A 13,188-nucleotide genomic window follows, 5' to 3' on the forward strand; every position below is an offset into this window, starting at 1 on the left:
AGAGAAATCAGATCAATATCATATTGTAGAGTATAGAGAAAAAGGCAAAAGAAACAGCACTCTGATTAGATGATCACAGATATCTGAAAATACATTATTCCCTCAGCTTAGTTGTAATAAACAGTCTGCTGAACCGTTTTACATTAAATAACAATAGAATAGAAAGTAATACTCAGTTTGGTGTCATTGTGCAGGTGCACATGTCATGATGGTTCTCAGCTCTCAGTGATGTTCTTTATTCTGACAGAGACAGAATCATTCCAACAGATGTTTTGACTCCTGTCATCAATAATGACCTTGCATCCTGACAGATTGTGCTGGAGGCTAGCCTTGGTGGTACTGCACAGCGGACAGCCTACCTCACTCCCGAACCACTGAGTAAGGTTACGGGGACATGGGAGGGTGTCGTATACTGCTCTGATCAGGAAACTCAGCCTGCCTTACGTTGTCCTCCAGATGTCTGCCCAGCTGATGCGTCTCTGCACAGGAGCCTCCCATCTCGTCCAGGCTCCTTGACTGCCCTGAGATATAGCCTTTATGTGGAAGCGCTCCTGCTCCACTCTGGTGACCTCGTCCACCACCATGGTCTTCTGCTGTCTCTTGGTGGCTTTGGACCAGAACTGTTGAGGAGCAATCCACCCTAGGCCCGAGCGACCTGCCTGGGTCGCCCCCATCACCTCTTTGTGTTGCAGGCTGGAGATGGCATTCTGTACCTCACCAGGCGCTTTCCACTTGCAGTACACAGTGTACTGGCTCCCCAGGCACTTGAGTGGCTTTTCAGCGAGCTGTGGAATTGGCTCTCCTCCAGCGACAAAGGTGGTCTTGTCTTGGGGCACTCCTTTCCTTATTGAGAGACTTCTTGATTTTGCTACCTTTACCTTTATTCTTGCCCATGAAATCAGTTCATCAAACCGTTTAAGGAGTCACGTTGTACATGGCGCCGTCTCCCCTGATGGTAGCCTGATACCTCCAACAACCTGCCTGGCCCCTCTGAGGATGACTTCGAAGGCTGTCACAAACAGGATGGGGGAGATGGCACATCCCATCGCGATTCCTCGCTCCAGCCGATGCCATCCAGTTGTGCAGCCTTCCAGGGGAAAGCATATGTGCAGATTGTCAAAGTATCTGGCGATGATGTTCCTAACACACACTGGGACATAGAAGAAGTCAAAGGCGATGTCAATCAATTTGTGCGGCCTTGAACCATACACGTTGGCGATGTCTAGCCACACCACATGCAGGTCCCGCTTCTCCCTCTTCGCCTGTTGGATTTGTTCCCAAATCATGGAGGAGTGCTCAATGCACCCGGGGAAACCAGGGATTCCAGCCTTCTGGCAGCTTGAATCGATGTATTCATTTGCCATAAGGAAGTTGGTCATTCTCCTGGCCAGGACAGAGAAGAAAATCTTCCCCTCCACATTGAGCAGGGCGATATTTCTAAACTGGCTGATGGTGCAGGAGTTTTCCTCTTTTGGTATGAACACCCCAAGTGCTTGCTGCCACTCTGCTGGAACCTCCTCGTTCCTCCAAGCTGTTCTCATGAGTCTCCACAGTATCCTCACCACTTGGGGGCAGTTCTTGTATAGCTTGTACGGAAGCCCATTTGGCCCAGGGGCTGATGCTGATCTTGCCTTCTTGATGACAACCTCCACTTCCCGCAACTTGGGTGGGGAGATGTCGGACTGTATGGTTGATGGGTTTGGGTGTGGGACATGACCCGGGGAGCCGAGCAGACTGGCTCGCCTGTTGTTGCTGTACTGGCTCTTCATGTAACTCTCCAGCTCCTCTTTGGAAGTGTTTAGCTTTCCACTCCGCTTCTCGTCTAGCAACTGCCGTGCATACTTGAATGGATCTCTAAAGAAGCTGGTTCTCTCCTTCTCTTTCTTCTTCCTCCTCCTTCTAATTCTCTCCACTCTACGCAGCCTGGCGAGCTTTTGTCTGAGCTCGTCCCACAGCTCCTTAAGGCCAGCTTTCTCTTCAGGCGTAGCTTTCCGCCAGTTCCGGCGTAGTTGCCACCTGTCTCTGACAAGCTGCTCGATGACCATCCCCCTCCTCCCTTTCCCTGGGGCTGTGGGCGGCTTCTTCAGAAATGTTGGCCTACTGAAAAGTATGTTCATGTATGTGCACTCAATACTTAGTCGGGGCTCCTTTTGCATGAATTACTGCATCAATGCAGCATGGCGTGGAGGCGATCAGCCTGTGGCACAGCTGAGGTGTTATGGAAGCCCAGGTTTCTTTGATAGCGGCCTTCAGCTCATCTGCATTGTTGGGTCTGGTGTCTCTCATCTTCCTCTTGACAATACCCCATAGATTCTCTATGGGGTTCAGGTCAGGTGAGTGCTGGCCAATCAAGCACAGTGATACCATGGCCATTAAACCAGGTATTGGTACTTTTGGCAGTGTGGGCAGGTGCCAAGTCCTGCTAGAAAATGAAATCAGCATCTCCATAAAGCTTGTCAGCAGAAGGAAACATGAAGTGCTCTAAAAATTTCCTGATTTCCAAATGAAATGCATTTACTTTCATCTGAAAAGAGTACTTTGGACCACTGAGCAACAGTCCAATCCTTTTCCTCCTTAGCCCAGGTAAGACGCTTCTGACGTTGTGTCTGGTTCAGGAGTGGCTTGACACGAGGAATGCGACAGTTGTAGCTCATGTCCTGGATACGTCTGTGCGTGGTGGCTCTTGATGCACTGACTCTAGCCTCAGTCCACTCCATGTGAATCTCCCCCAAATTGCTTGTGCACCTTTTTCTACCACACTTTTTCCTTCCACTCAACTTTCTATGAATATGCTTGGACACAGCACTCTGTGAACAGCCAGCTTCTTTAGCAATGACCTTTTGTGGCTTACCCTCCTTGTGAAGGGTGTCAATGACTGTCTCCTGGACAACTGTCAAGTCAGCAGTCTTCCCCATGATTGTGTAGCCTACTGAACCAGACTGAGAGACCATTTAAAGGATCAGGAAACTTTTGCAGGTGTTTTGAGTTAATTAGCTGATAGACTGTGACACCGTGAGTCTACAATGTTGAACTTTTTCACAATATTTGAATTTTCTGAGATACTGAATTTTGGGTTTTCATTAGCTATAAGCCATAATCATCAAAATTAAAAGAAATAAACACCTGAAATATTTCACTCTGTGTCATGAATCTATAATATATGAGTTTCACTTTTTGAATTGAGTTACTGAATGAACTTTTCCATGATATTCTAATTTATTGAGATGCACCTGTAAGCAGGGGTGGACTGGCCATCTGGCATACCGGGCATTGTCCCGGTGGGCCGTTGACCCAATGTGGGCCAGTCCGGTCCGGTCCGCTATGTTTTTTTGTTTTGTTTTTTTCCTCTTAATTCCCTCCAATTGGGCCGATTGGCTACAGAGGGCTAGCAGTGTGTTGCCAGCATCAACACATATTATTGGTCTATTGTTTGTCATTGTCAATCAATCATGGGCTGACAGGCTCAGAGAACCCTGACAGTGCTGTCAATCACAACACAAACCAGGGTGGGCGGGACCTCAGGGCATAGGCGGGAGTCGCGGAAAAAATTCCCGAGTGGCGCTGAAAAACTGCGACTTAAAAAGCTGAAGTCTCTGGAGGTGGAGGCTGCTAAATATTCTAAATTGACGGACCTGTCTGGTGCCGGGGTCACCACCCCAGCAGGGGCTGCTGCTCCGGGAGACGAGCGAGGGGAGGCATACATGGTAAGTAACGTTAGCCTGGGGCTGGCTAGGCTACATTTTTGAGACGTGTCCAAAACAAAGTAGGAAACGTTTTTACATTGAATGTGGTGTGACCTAATTAACTGCACAGTCCTACTTGTGACAACAGCCCAGAGTTGAAGGGCTGTGAATGTTGGTAGTTGTGGTTGATTTTGTTTAAATATGCCGAATTGTGATATTATGGGTTATTATTGTTCAGATGATTTAGCTAAGCTAGCTAAGAGCTGCTAATAGCAGCAGTCTCTTGTTGCCGTAGCAACAGTAAACATTCACATGGACCAATGAGCTGTAAGTAGAGATGCAGAATCAAGCTCTATTGTAAATACAGATGAGATACTTTGAATTTTAGTACAAATTACAAGTAAACCTATAGGAAATAATTAGTTTAATTTGCAATATTTGCCATTGAATTTATTGTAATCTTTCACTTAATTTATTGTTTACTGATGTGATAACTATTTCATAATTTGTGTGTAACTTTAATTTCTCTGTAAATTTGTTACTTTTACTGTAGTTTTCAAATGGCTGTGTATAGTGCTGTCTTGGGCATTTTCAGGTATTGTCACAAAGATCTGACTTTTTTGCATTGGAAAACACTAGTAAGTGTCGGAATGAAAACGTGGCAAAGCCACTAATGTTACGCTCGCGAATGTTTCGTTCAATATGAACTAATCTTTTATCTTGTACATTGTTCTGTGGTTTCACAGACTAAAAACTGAAAGGGTAGCATAAGGGTTCTTCCCGTTAGTCTCGTCCCACCCCTAGTCATGACATAACTTCTGTTGTGATTTGACACTATAATGAATAAAGATTGATTGATTTATTGCTATAGCTGTCAATTTTAGTCCTCGAGTTCATAGTTAAATGCTTTATTTGTTAACTGCTATCAAAGAATATGACTCTCCTTTGTAGTATGCATGAGAGAAGATGCTGCGAGATTAGTGGACTTCTATGCAGTGTCCGCTGATAATGTGTGGGCTGGTCTGGACAGAAAATGCCAGGGCTGAATTTTTGTCCCAGTCCACCCCTGCCTGTAAGTGTGAAAGTACAACAATAATGATTAGAAAGTAAACTTGTCAAAAGTTGGACTGTTACTGGATTTCTTTCATTTTATGGACCACTCATATTACATTCAGCCTGTGTGTACTTGTCGTGAGTTAACTGATCTGCTTATCTGTATGTCACAGGGTGACTCTCCTCACGACGTTATTCTCTCCAATCAGGTTCCCTGTTTTCTCCTGACACACCTTCTGTCTCCTGTGCAGTCGCTCAGCTCTCAGTGAGTCAGTCGAGGTTGTGAAATCTCCACTTTCCATTATTGGGGGGAAAATGACGCAGTAACAATTTCTGGTGAGTACACCCAAGATAAATGCAAACAAATAAAAATTCAGTATGATGAGTTTAGAAACAGCTTAATAGTTTGATGCAGTACGGTTAAACAGTCCTCAGTGTTCAGTTTTTGTTGCAATGAATACCTGTTGACTTTATTCTGTGTCTGTACTTCATGGTGCCGGTATGAGTGTATAAGAAACACCTGACATTAAAGTGCTGCAACATAATGACAAACCACAGCCACGAGAATTACTTCAGACTTGAATCAACACATTTGTGTCGGCTGTAGATCAGGAGTTAGAGCGGGTCGTCCACTAATCAGAAGGTCGGTGGTTTGATCTTCCTGTCAAACTTCTGGAAGTGTCTTTGACCAAGACACTGAACCACTGTGATGTTCCAGTGTATGAATGTCTGTGTGTGAATGTGGCTTGTAGTGTAAAGCGCCTGAGTGGTTGATAAGACTAGAAAAGCTCTTCATAACTTGAATCTATTTACATTCATTGTTAAAGAGATAAAATTTCAGTTTACAGGACTATTGGGTTTCTATACTGTATGTCTGGTCACTCAGGTATCTGTTGTTATGAGTGTTACACTGTTCTCTTGTCTATTGATTTTAAACAATCTTTGTGTGGGTCTTGACCATCCAGGCCTGGTCATCAGATGGACCAGGCACAGAAGATTTAAATACCACCATAACTTTCAACATCTTCTCACTTTTAAATAAAACTCTACTGTGGACCAAATGTTCAAGATAACAGCATTAACCTCATGTATGTGCAGAAAGGAATCAGTTTTAAAGAAGCTGTTTTCTATTCTCTACTTAGGTTATTCAACTCATTAAATTTAAAGATAAGAGAATCACTTTATCAGGGTCCAGAGTCCAAAATAAAGGCCAATAAGGAAGCAAAATCCTGTATAACTGTAGTGATTATGTTCTTTGTAGTCCAACTATTAGATTATAGAACTGGACAGTAACTTTTTAGTTCAGGGTGTGTTTGCTAAGGAAAGGTTAAAGTATTGATAAGAACCTGAATGAGGAACACCTAAGTGCTGTCCAGGTGTACCAGCTACTGAACCTCCTACTCTGGCTCAGTCGTCACCTGCTGAAGAATGTAATTGCACTGCAGAGTGAAAACAGAGTAAGTGTGAAACTGAATGTGAAGCAGGACAGAGGTGGAAAAGTCTCAGACAATTTGATTTCTACACTTCCTAATGTTCGTAACATATATTTATCTTGTATATCTCTCCTGGCCTTTAAATAACACATTTTAATTCAACAAGCATTAAGAGGTTTTTTTAATTTGTAATTTGCTTTGTGTTTCAGCTTTAGTTGAACCTCTCTCCTGAGGAGTGACAGTATGGCTGAAGCTTCTGGTGAGTCGGGCTTTATATTACAAATATGATAAGTTTGTACCCTGGACATGATCCAGCTAAACTTGGCAGCAACAGACACACGTCAATAAAACAGACCTTTCACCTGAAGTTTAACAGTAAATTGAACCTTTGAACAAGACAAACATTTCATGTTGGGATGTTCATCACCCACTGACTCCAAAGTATAAAATAATATTCTGACACTGATGTGGCCTTTTACAACATTCATATTAAGTTCAGATCTTGATCCACATTTTGCATTTAGGATAAACACAAGAAGCTTGTGCTGTAAAAACTGGACCAGACTCAGTGAATAACTCCCTAAGCCCTATGATAACTATTAATTCAGCTACACAGACTAATGAGCAGGGATAACTAACATGTCTTTGGGGTCATCAGGTGGGAACCTCCTTTCACCAGTGTTTCGTCTAGTTGGTCCCACGACACCTCCAGGAGGCTAGACAGTGATCACTGGCGTCCCAGAGTCACTCCCCTAATGCCAGCCATCACTGCTCCTCACACCACAACTATTTTCTCCTTTACCTTGCCTATGCTACCACACACAACATTATCAACTAGGACAAAACACACCAGCAGATTCAGCAAACAAACTCCCCTAACCAGTTGGAGAAAATGGCGGCCATTTTGAATGAGGGAGGTAGAGTCAGGGAGAGGTGCCTGTTTGGGCTAGCTCTCCCCGGCCGGGTTTAGGCTGTGCTCTACTTCCCCCTACTCCCCCACTCTCCAACAACTCACCTAAAACAAACAAACTCGCCTAGACAGTCAGAGACACACTACAGACCAATTCAGAGCAATACAAACAAACCAACTCACCTGAACTAACCACATGGTCTCAAAGAGGCTCACACAGGCCACACCCTCCACTTAAAAACACTTCCTCTTCCTGGATTTTCGTCCTTGCTTCTCCTAAGAGCCTGTCTATCCTAAGTGCTCCCCCTGCTGGGCCCCCAGCTACCATTACTTCTTCTAATCCAAATCCACTGACTGGATCTTGCTGCCTCATCTGACATGTCTTTTACTATTTTCCTCACACTCTGTCCACTTGCTCCTAGCTCCCTTACCAAAGAGACAACAGACCTTGCTACAAATCCTCTACATCCTACTTCTACTGGACAAATCCTAACTTTCCATCCTCGCTGCTCTGCTTCTGCCCCTAACTCTACATACCTGAGCTTTTTCCTTTCATATGCTTCTTCAACTGAAGCCTCCCATGGAACAGTCAGCTCTATGAAATATACTTTCATTCTACTCCTAGACCACAAGACTATGTCAGGCCTTAACTTTGTACTGGCTATTTCCTGGGGAACAACAAGCTTTCCTCCTAAATCTACCTGCATTTCCCAATCACAAGCATCCTCTAAGCTGCCTTGCCTCCTTGCTGTCTTACCAACTTTCTCTCCCTCTTGAACAAACTTTATTGCAACTCTCTTTGTTTTAGACCCTCCTAAATTTGCCTGCCTCCGTAGGTCTTCTATTCCTGCAGCTAAGCTTTTTAAAACCTGGTTATGTCGCCACGTGTACCGGCCTTGCGACAGACTAACCTTACAGCCTGACAAAATGTGCTTTAGAGTTGCAGTACCTGAACACAATGCACATAGCGGGTCTCCATTTACCCAGAGTTTTAGGTTCTGGGGAGTTGGCAATACATCATATGTTGCCCCTATCAAGAATCTAATGCTACTTTCCTCCATACTCCACAGCTCTTTCCAGCTAAGCTTTTTCTTATCTACACCTTCCCAATTTAACCACTGTCCCTGCTTAGCCTGAGCCACTGCCTTTGCACCCCTTAATATCTCCTCCTGTCTACGAACCTGTTCCACCACTAGCTTTCTCTTTTCCTTGGGACCTGCTCTACTCCACACCGGTTTGCCTGGGCCAAGCCCCAAGCCTCCCCGGCCTATTTGGACATTACCCACAATCTCTGTATGCCTGAGCGTTGCTTCTGCCTCCTGCACTGCCATTCTTGGATTCCACTTTCTCCCCTTGATTGGGTTTGGAACCACCTTACTGACTACCACATCTTTACTCCCAGATAACAGGAGCTCTGTCCTAACCTTAGTACATTTAAACTCCTCCACTAGACTAGTTACTGGGAGCTGAAGTATGCCTTTCCCATACAGTGCCACCGTACTTAAGCATCTAGGAACACCTAGCCACTTCCTAATGTAAAAGCTAACTAATCTTTCCATTTTTTCTGCAGCAGATAATGGAATCTCATAAACAGACATTGGCCACATCAGTCTGGGAAATAATCCGAACTGCAAACACCACAACTTCAATTTTCCTGGAAGCCCTGATTTATCTATTCTATCCAGTCCCTCGGCAACATCTTTCCGAAACTGCACTACCTGTTCTCCGTCCTTCAAGTCTGCCTTGTACCACCTACCTAGACTCTTTACTGATTTTTCCCTAATTATTGGAATTTCCTCTTCGTCTATTACAAACTTCCTATCACTTAGCTTCCCTCTACTTAATGAGATACTTCTAGACTTACTAGGCTTAATTTTCATACTAGCCCACTTTAAGTTTTTATTAAGTCTCTCAAGTACTCTTTTCATACATGGCACCGTTGTAGTTATCAACGTCATGTCATCCATGTAGGCCCTAATTGGTGTAAGGCGCATCCCATCCTGCCGCCTCTCTCCACCTACAACCCACTTAGAAGCTCTAATGATTACCTCCATCGCCATTGTGAATGCCAATGGAGAAATCGTGCACCCTGCCATAATGCCTATTTCTAGCCTCTGCCACCCTGTCGTAAAGCCTGCTGTACTTACGCATAGTTTAATGTCTTGGAAATACGACCTTACTAAATTAACCACTACTCCAGGCACTCTAAAATAATCAAACGCCTCCCAAATAAGGCTATGTGGCACTGAACCAAACGCATTTGCTAGATCCAAAAATATGACATGCAAGTCTCTTTTCTCTGTCTTGGCTGCCTGAATCTGATGCCAAATCATGCTAGTGTGCTCTATACACCCTGCGAAACCTGGTATTCCTGCCTTCTGTACTGCAGTATCTATTAGGCTATTCCTTTCTAAATAACTAGCTAATCTCCGTGCGACTATGCTAAAGAAGATCTTCCCCTCCACATTAAGTAGCGAGATCATGCGAAACTGACTCAGGTCTGAGGATTCCTTCTCCTTAGGAATAAAAACACCTCCTGCCCTACGCCATGCTCTAGGAATAACCTGTTTCTCCCAAACTATTCTTAATTGCCTCCACAAAAACTTTAGGATATCAGGTGCGCTTTTATAAACCCGGTAGGGGACTCCATTTGGCCCTGGGGCCGAAGAAGCCTTTGCACGCCTGACTACCTCCTCAACCTCCTTCCACCTGGGTGGTCTAACATCCATCTCATGAACTATCTGTCCTAATGGTGGCATGTCAGGTGGGAGGCCTACTACTTTATTCTGCTCTAAGTCTGAATACGTGTTTCTTAAATACTTTTGCACTTCTTTGTTGCTTTAAGCTGCCCTCCCTTTTCCTGGTTAAACAATCCTTTAACAAACTTGAAGGGGTCCCTGTAAAACGCTGTCCTTACATATTCTTTCTTCTTTTATTAATTGTTTTTATGAATGACTTTGTTCCTCTGTCTGTCTTTACAGGCACAGATGTGTCCCTGAAGCGCAGCAGCAGCTATGGATATCTGCCACCTTACAGTGAGTTTCAGCTGAACTGAGTCTGAATTTCTCTGGTGTTTCATAGGACCTCAGTCTTTATTCATTAAACATCTCAAATAACTTCTAATAATCACACTGAAAGTTCTGGTGTTGATCCAGACCTGTTTGGAGGCACCTGTGAGGGTCTTGTGTGGTGGTAACCCACCCACTCATCAGTGTTGAGGTGTCCTAACTGTGCTGGAGCTCTCGCTGTCATTTCTTCACAGTTTTGCATTTCAACACAAAGTGAGAAGTGAGACCTGTTTTTCTGTGGATTGTTTTGTTATAAGGAGAAAGGTAGACAGGACGTCTGGCTGCCTGACTTTCTCCTCTCAACTTAAAAACAGGGAGAAGATTGTCTGACTCATCTGTTCACAGACTCTGGTGTCCTGGGGATTGTAGTTTCTGGGTGATGGCACCATATGAATACTATGCCCATCACACTTGATCTTTGTCTTGGAACAGATTAATGTTGAATATTATAAAATCCAAAATGCTCCTAAATGTTTTCCTTCATTAGAAATAAAGTCTAGATGAACTAGCGTGTTCACAGTCTAATTAATAATAAATGTTTGGGGAAAAGTTAATGTTCGAACTGTAGCGACCTGTTTGAATTTAAATTTCCAGCCTATAAGCACAGATGGTTTGAAGCAGTTTACCTTGTGATCCAACAGAGGGCGCTCTAAACATTCACTAACAGCTGGACCTGTGACCTGATGACCTTTCAGTAAACTAAGCAGCTAGTAATGTTGTGTTATTTGCTGTAAAAATGGAGGAAACGTCAAGTGCAACCTTATCTGACCGCCTGTTATTCTGCACACTGCACACCTGATTTATATGTAAGGATATGTGGGGTTGTGCATGTTGTAATTCATTTGATTGAATTGTGTATTATCATTCTTAAAGACTGACTGACATGTGATGTGCATTATTTTAGGATTCAAGTTTTTCACGTCTGATGTTAAAAAAGTGAACAAAAGCTGCAATAAATGGAAATATTGAACTGCAATACTTTTGACATTGTAATAATTAAAAATCACAATACTCTAAGTATTGTAGTGTCAAATAATTTATATTAAGTGTCATATAGCGAGATGAACATGTCGTCCCAGCCCAAACAAATACATTATATTCTATAATTTACACATTTTACAGGTCACTGACCTCTGGTTTGAGTTCACCTTCTTGACTTAAATATACACGTAGCTGACTTTTGTTTTTCGTTTCAGTGTCTGAGCTGAGGGTTGTTCTGCTGGGGAACAGCTGGTCAGAGAGGAGTTCAGTGGGGAACCTCATACTGGGAAAGACTGTGTTCAACAAAGCACCTGAATGCTGTGTGAAGATCAGTGGACCAGTGGAGGAGAAGAAAATAGTTGTCATCAACACCCCAGATCTGCTGGATCCCAACATCTCTGAACACAAACTGACAGAGTTTATACAAGACTGTGTGAGACTCTCTGATCCTGGACCTCATGTGTTCCTGCTGGTTCTACAGCCTGAAGACTTCACTGAGGAACAGAAACTGAAGCTCTGCAGAGTCCTTCAACTCTTCAGTGATCGATCATTTGATCATTCACTGGTTCTGATATCAACACCCAGAGAGGAGAGTTCAGGTTTGATGGAAAACTCACCATTAAAAGACATGATCGTAAAATGTAGATACAGATACCTGACGCAGAAGAACCTGGACCGTGCAGAGCTGTTAACACGGTTGGGTCAAACTGCAAAGGAGAACAATGGAGAACATGTTTGTCATGAAAGATTTGAGGAACCAGAAGAAACTTTACCAGGTGATCATCAGAACCCAAAACAACAGAGAACAACAACTTCTATCACAGATGCTGTTAAAGCTGCTGGTGAGTGAAAAAGTTCTAACAATGAAATGTAAATGTTCAGGCAAATCCTCCTTTATTAAATTAAAACATAAAGCTGCAAATTAATTCTGTCATCTATTCACAGGGCTGCATGAGTTTAAACAAATGACTCCACAGCTCTCACACTGTGAGAAAAACCCTCTGTCTTACAGTAAGTAAAGACGTAACAATGCTAATCATTAATATGCTGATAGATTTTTAAGTGGCGTTCATGACATCCTGACTCAGTCTCCAGTAAATCATACTGTTCAATCATCTGTGCAATCCTCAAGATTGTGTTGTTCTCTCTTTATTGTGTTGCAGCTTCTGTCCTCAGGATTGTACTGCTGGGGAAAAGTGACGACAAAAAGACAAAACTTGGGAACTTGATCATTGGAAACCAAGTTTTTCATTCCCAAAAACAAATCAGGCAGTGTGTTGCCTCCTGTGGAGAGTGGAGAGGAAAACCATTAACAGTGGTGAAAGCTCCAGACATGTTCAGTCTGTCTGTGGAGACACTGATAGAAGAGGTGAAGAAGTGTGAGACTCTTTGTTCTCCTGGACCAAATGTTCTGCTGCTGTTAGTGAAACCTTCTGATTTCACTGAGGAGAACAGACGAACACTGAAGTTCATCCTGAGTCTGTTTGGTCCAGATGCTTTTAAACACTCGATGGTCGTCATGACAGAGAAGAAGAGAGGAACACCATCCACTGTCGACCAGCTGCTTCGAGACTGTGGAGGAAGACTCTTCAACATGTTTGAAGATAAACACCAACTGTTGATGGAGAAGATTGAGAACATTGTGCGTGAAAACAAAGAAACCTTCCTCACCTTCTCTGAAGAGCCTGAACACATGAAACCAGCTTTAAACCTGGTTCTGTGTGGGAGGAGAGGAGCAGGGAAGACTTCAGCAGCCGAGGCCATTTTAGGTCAGACAGAGCTTCATTCAGTCTCCAGCTCATCAGAGTGTGTTAAACATCAGGGAGAGGTGAGAGGACGTCAGGTTTCCCTGGTGCAGCTTCCTGCCTTGTATGGAAAACCTCAGGAGGAAGTGATGGAGGAATCACTCAGGTGTATCTCCCTCTGTGATCCTGAGGGCGTCCATGCCTTCATCCTGGTCCTACCTGTGGGTCCCCTCACTGATGAAGACAAGGGAGAGTTAGAGACCATCCAGAACTCATTCAGCTCTCCAGTCAATGACTTCACCATGATTCTGTTCA

The 13,188-nt window shown here is 43.7% G+C and overlaps 2 protein-coding genes across 2 annotated transcripts in view; both read left to right on the top strand.

Moving 5' to 3' along the window:
* The first annotated feature begins 9,836 nt into the window (after positions 1–9,836).
* LOC111239350 (GTPase IMAP family member 5-like) lies at positions 9,837–12,730 on the top strand. Its single transcript, XM_022769213.1, has 6 exons — positions 9,837–9,843; positions 10,061–10,114; positions 11,344–11,970; positions 12,074–12,139; positions 12,292–12,547; positions 12,655–12,730. The coding sequence occupies exons 1-6, from the start codon at positions 9,837–9,839 to the stop codon at positions 12,728–12,730; spliced, it is 1,086 nt and encodes a 361-aa protein (XP_022624934.1).
* LOC111239351 (GTPase IMAP family member 4-like) overlaps positions 12,731–13,188 on the top strand; it is a 3,364-nt gene continuing 2,906 nt past the window's right edge. The window contains exon 1 of the mRNA XM_022769214.1: positions 12,731–12,913. Within this exon, the coding sequence (XP_022624935.1) occupies positions 12,750–12,913 (164 nt within the window). The 5' untranslated portion in view covers positions 12,731–12,749. The remainder of the gene's footprint in view (positions 12,914–13,188) is intronic.

This window comes from Seriola dumerili, unplaced genomic scaffold (assembly GCF_002260705.1).
Source record: "Seriola dumerili isolate Sdu_G_001 unplaced genomic scaffold, Sdu_1.0 BDQW01002305.1, whole genome shotgun sequence".
Taxonomy (NCBI): Eukaryota; Metazoa; Chordata; class Actinopteri; order Carangiformes; family Carangidae; genus Seriola; species Seriola dumerili.

Bases quoted from the DNA above. Each gene is read 5' to 3' on its own strand.
- LOC111239350 (XM_022769213.1), top strand. The intron at 11,971-12,073 runs GTGAGTGAAAAA...ATCTATTCACAG, and splicing joins AGATGCTGTTAAAGCTGCTG to GGCTGCATGAGTTTAAACAA. The intron at 12,548-12,654 runs GTTAGTGAAACC...TCGTCATGACAG, and splicing joins GGACCAAATGTTCTGCTGCT to AGAAGAAGAGAGGAACACCA.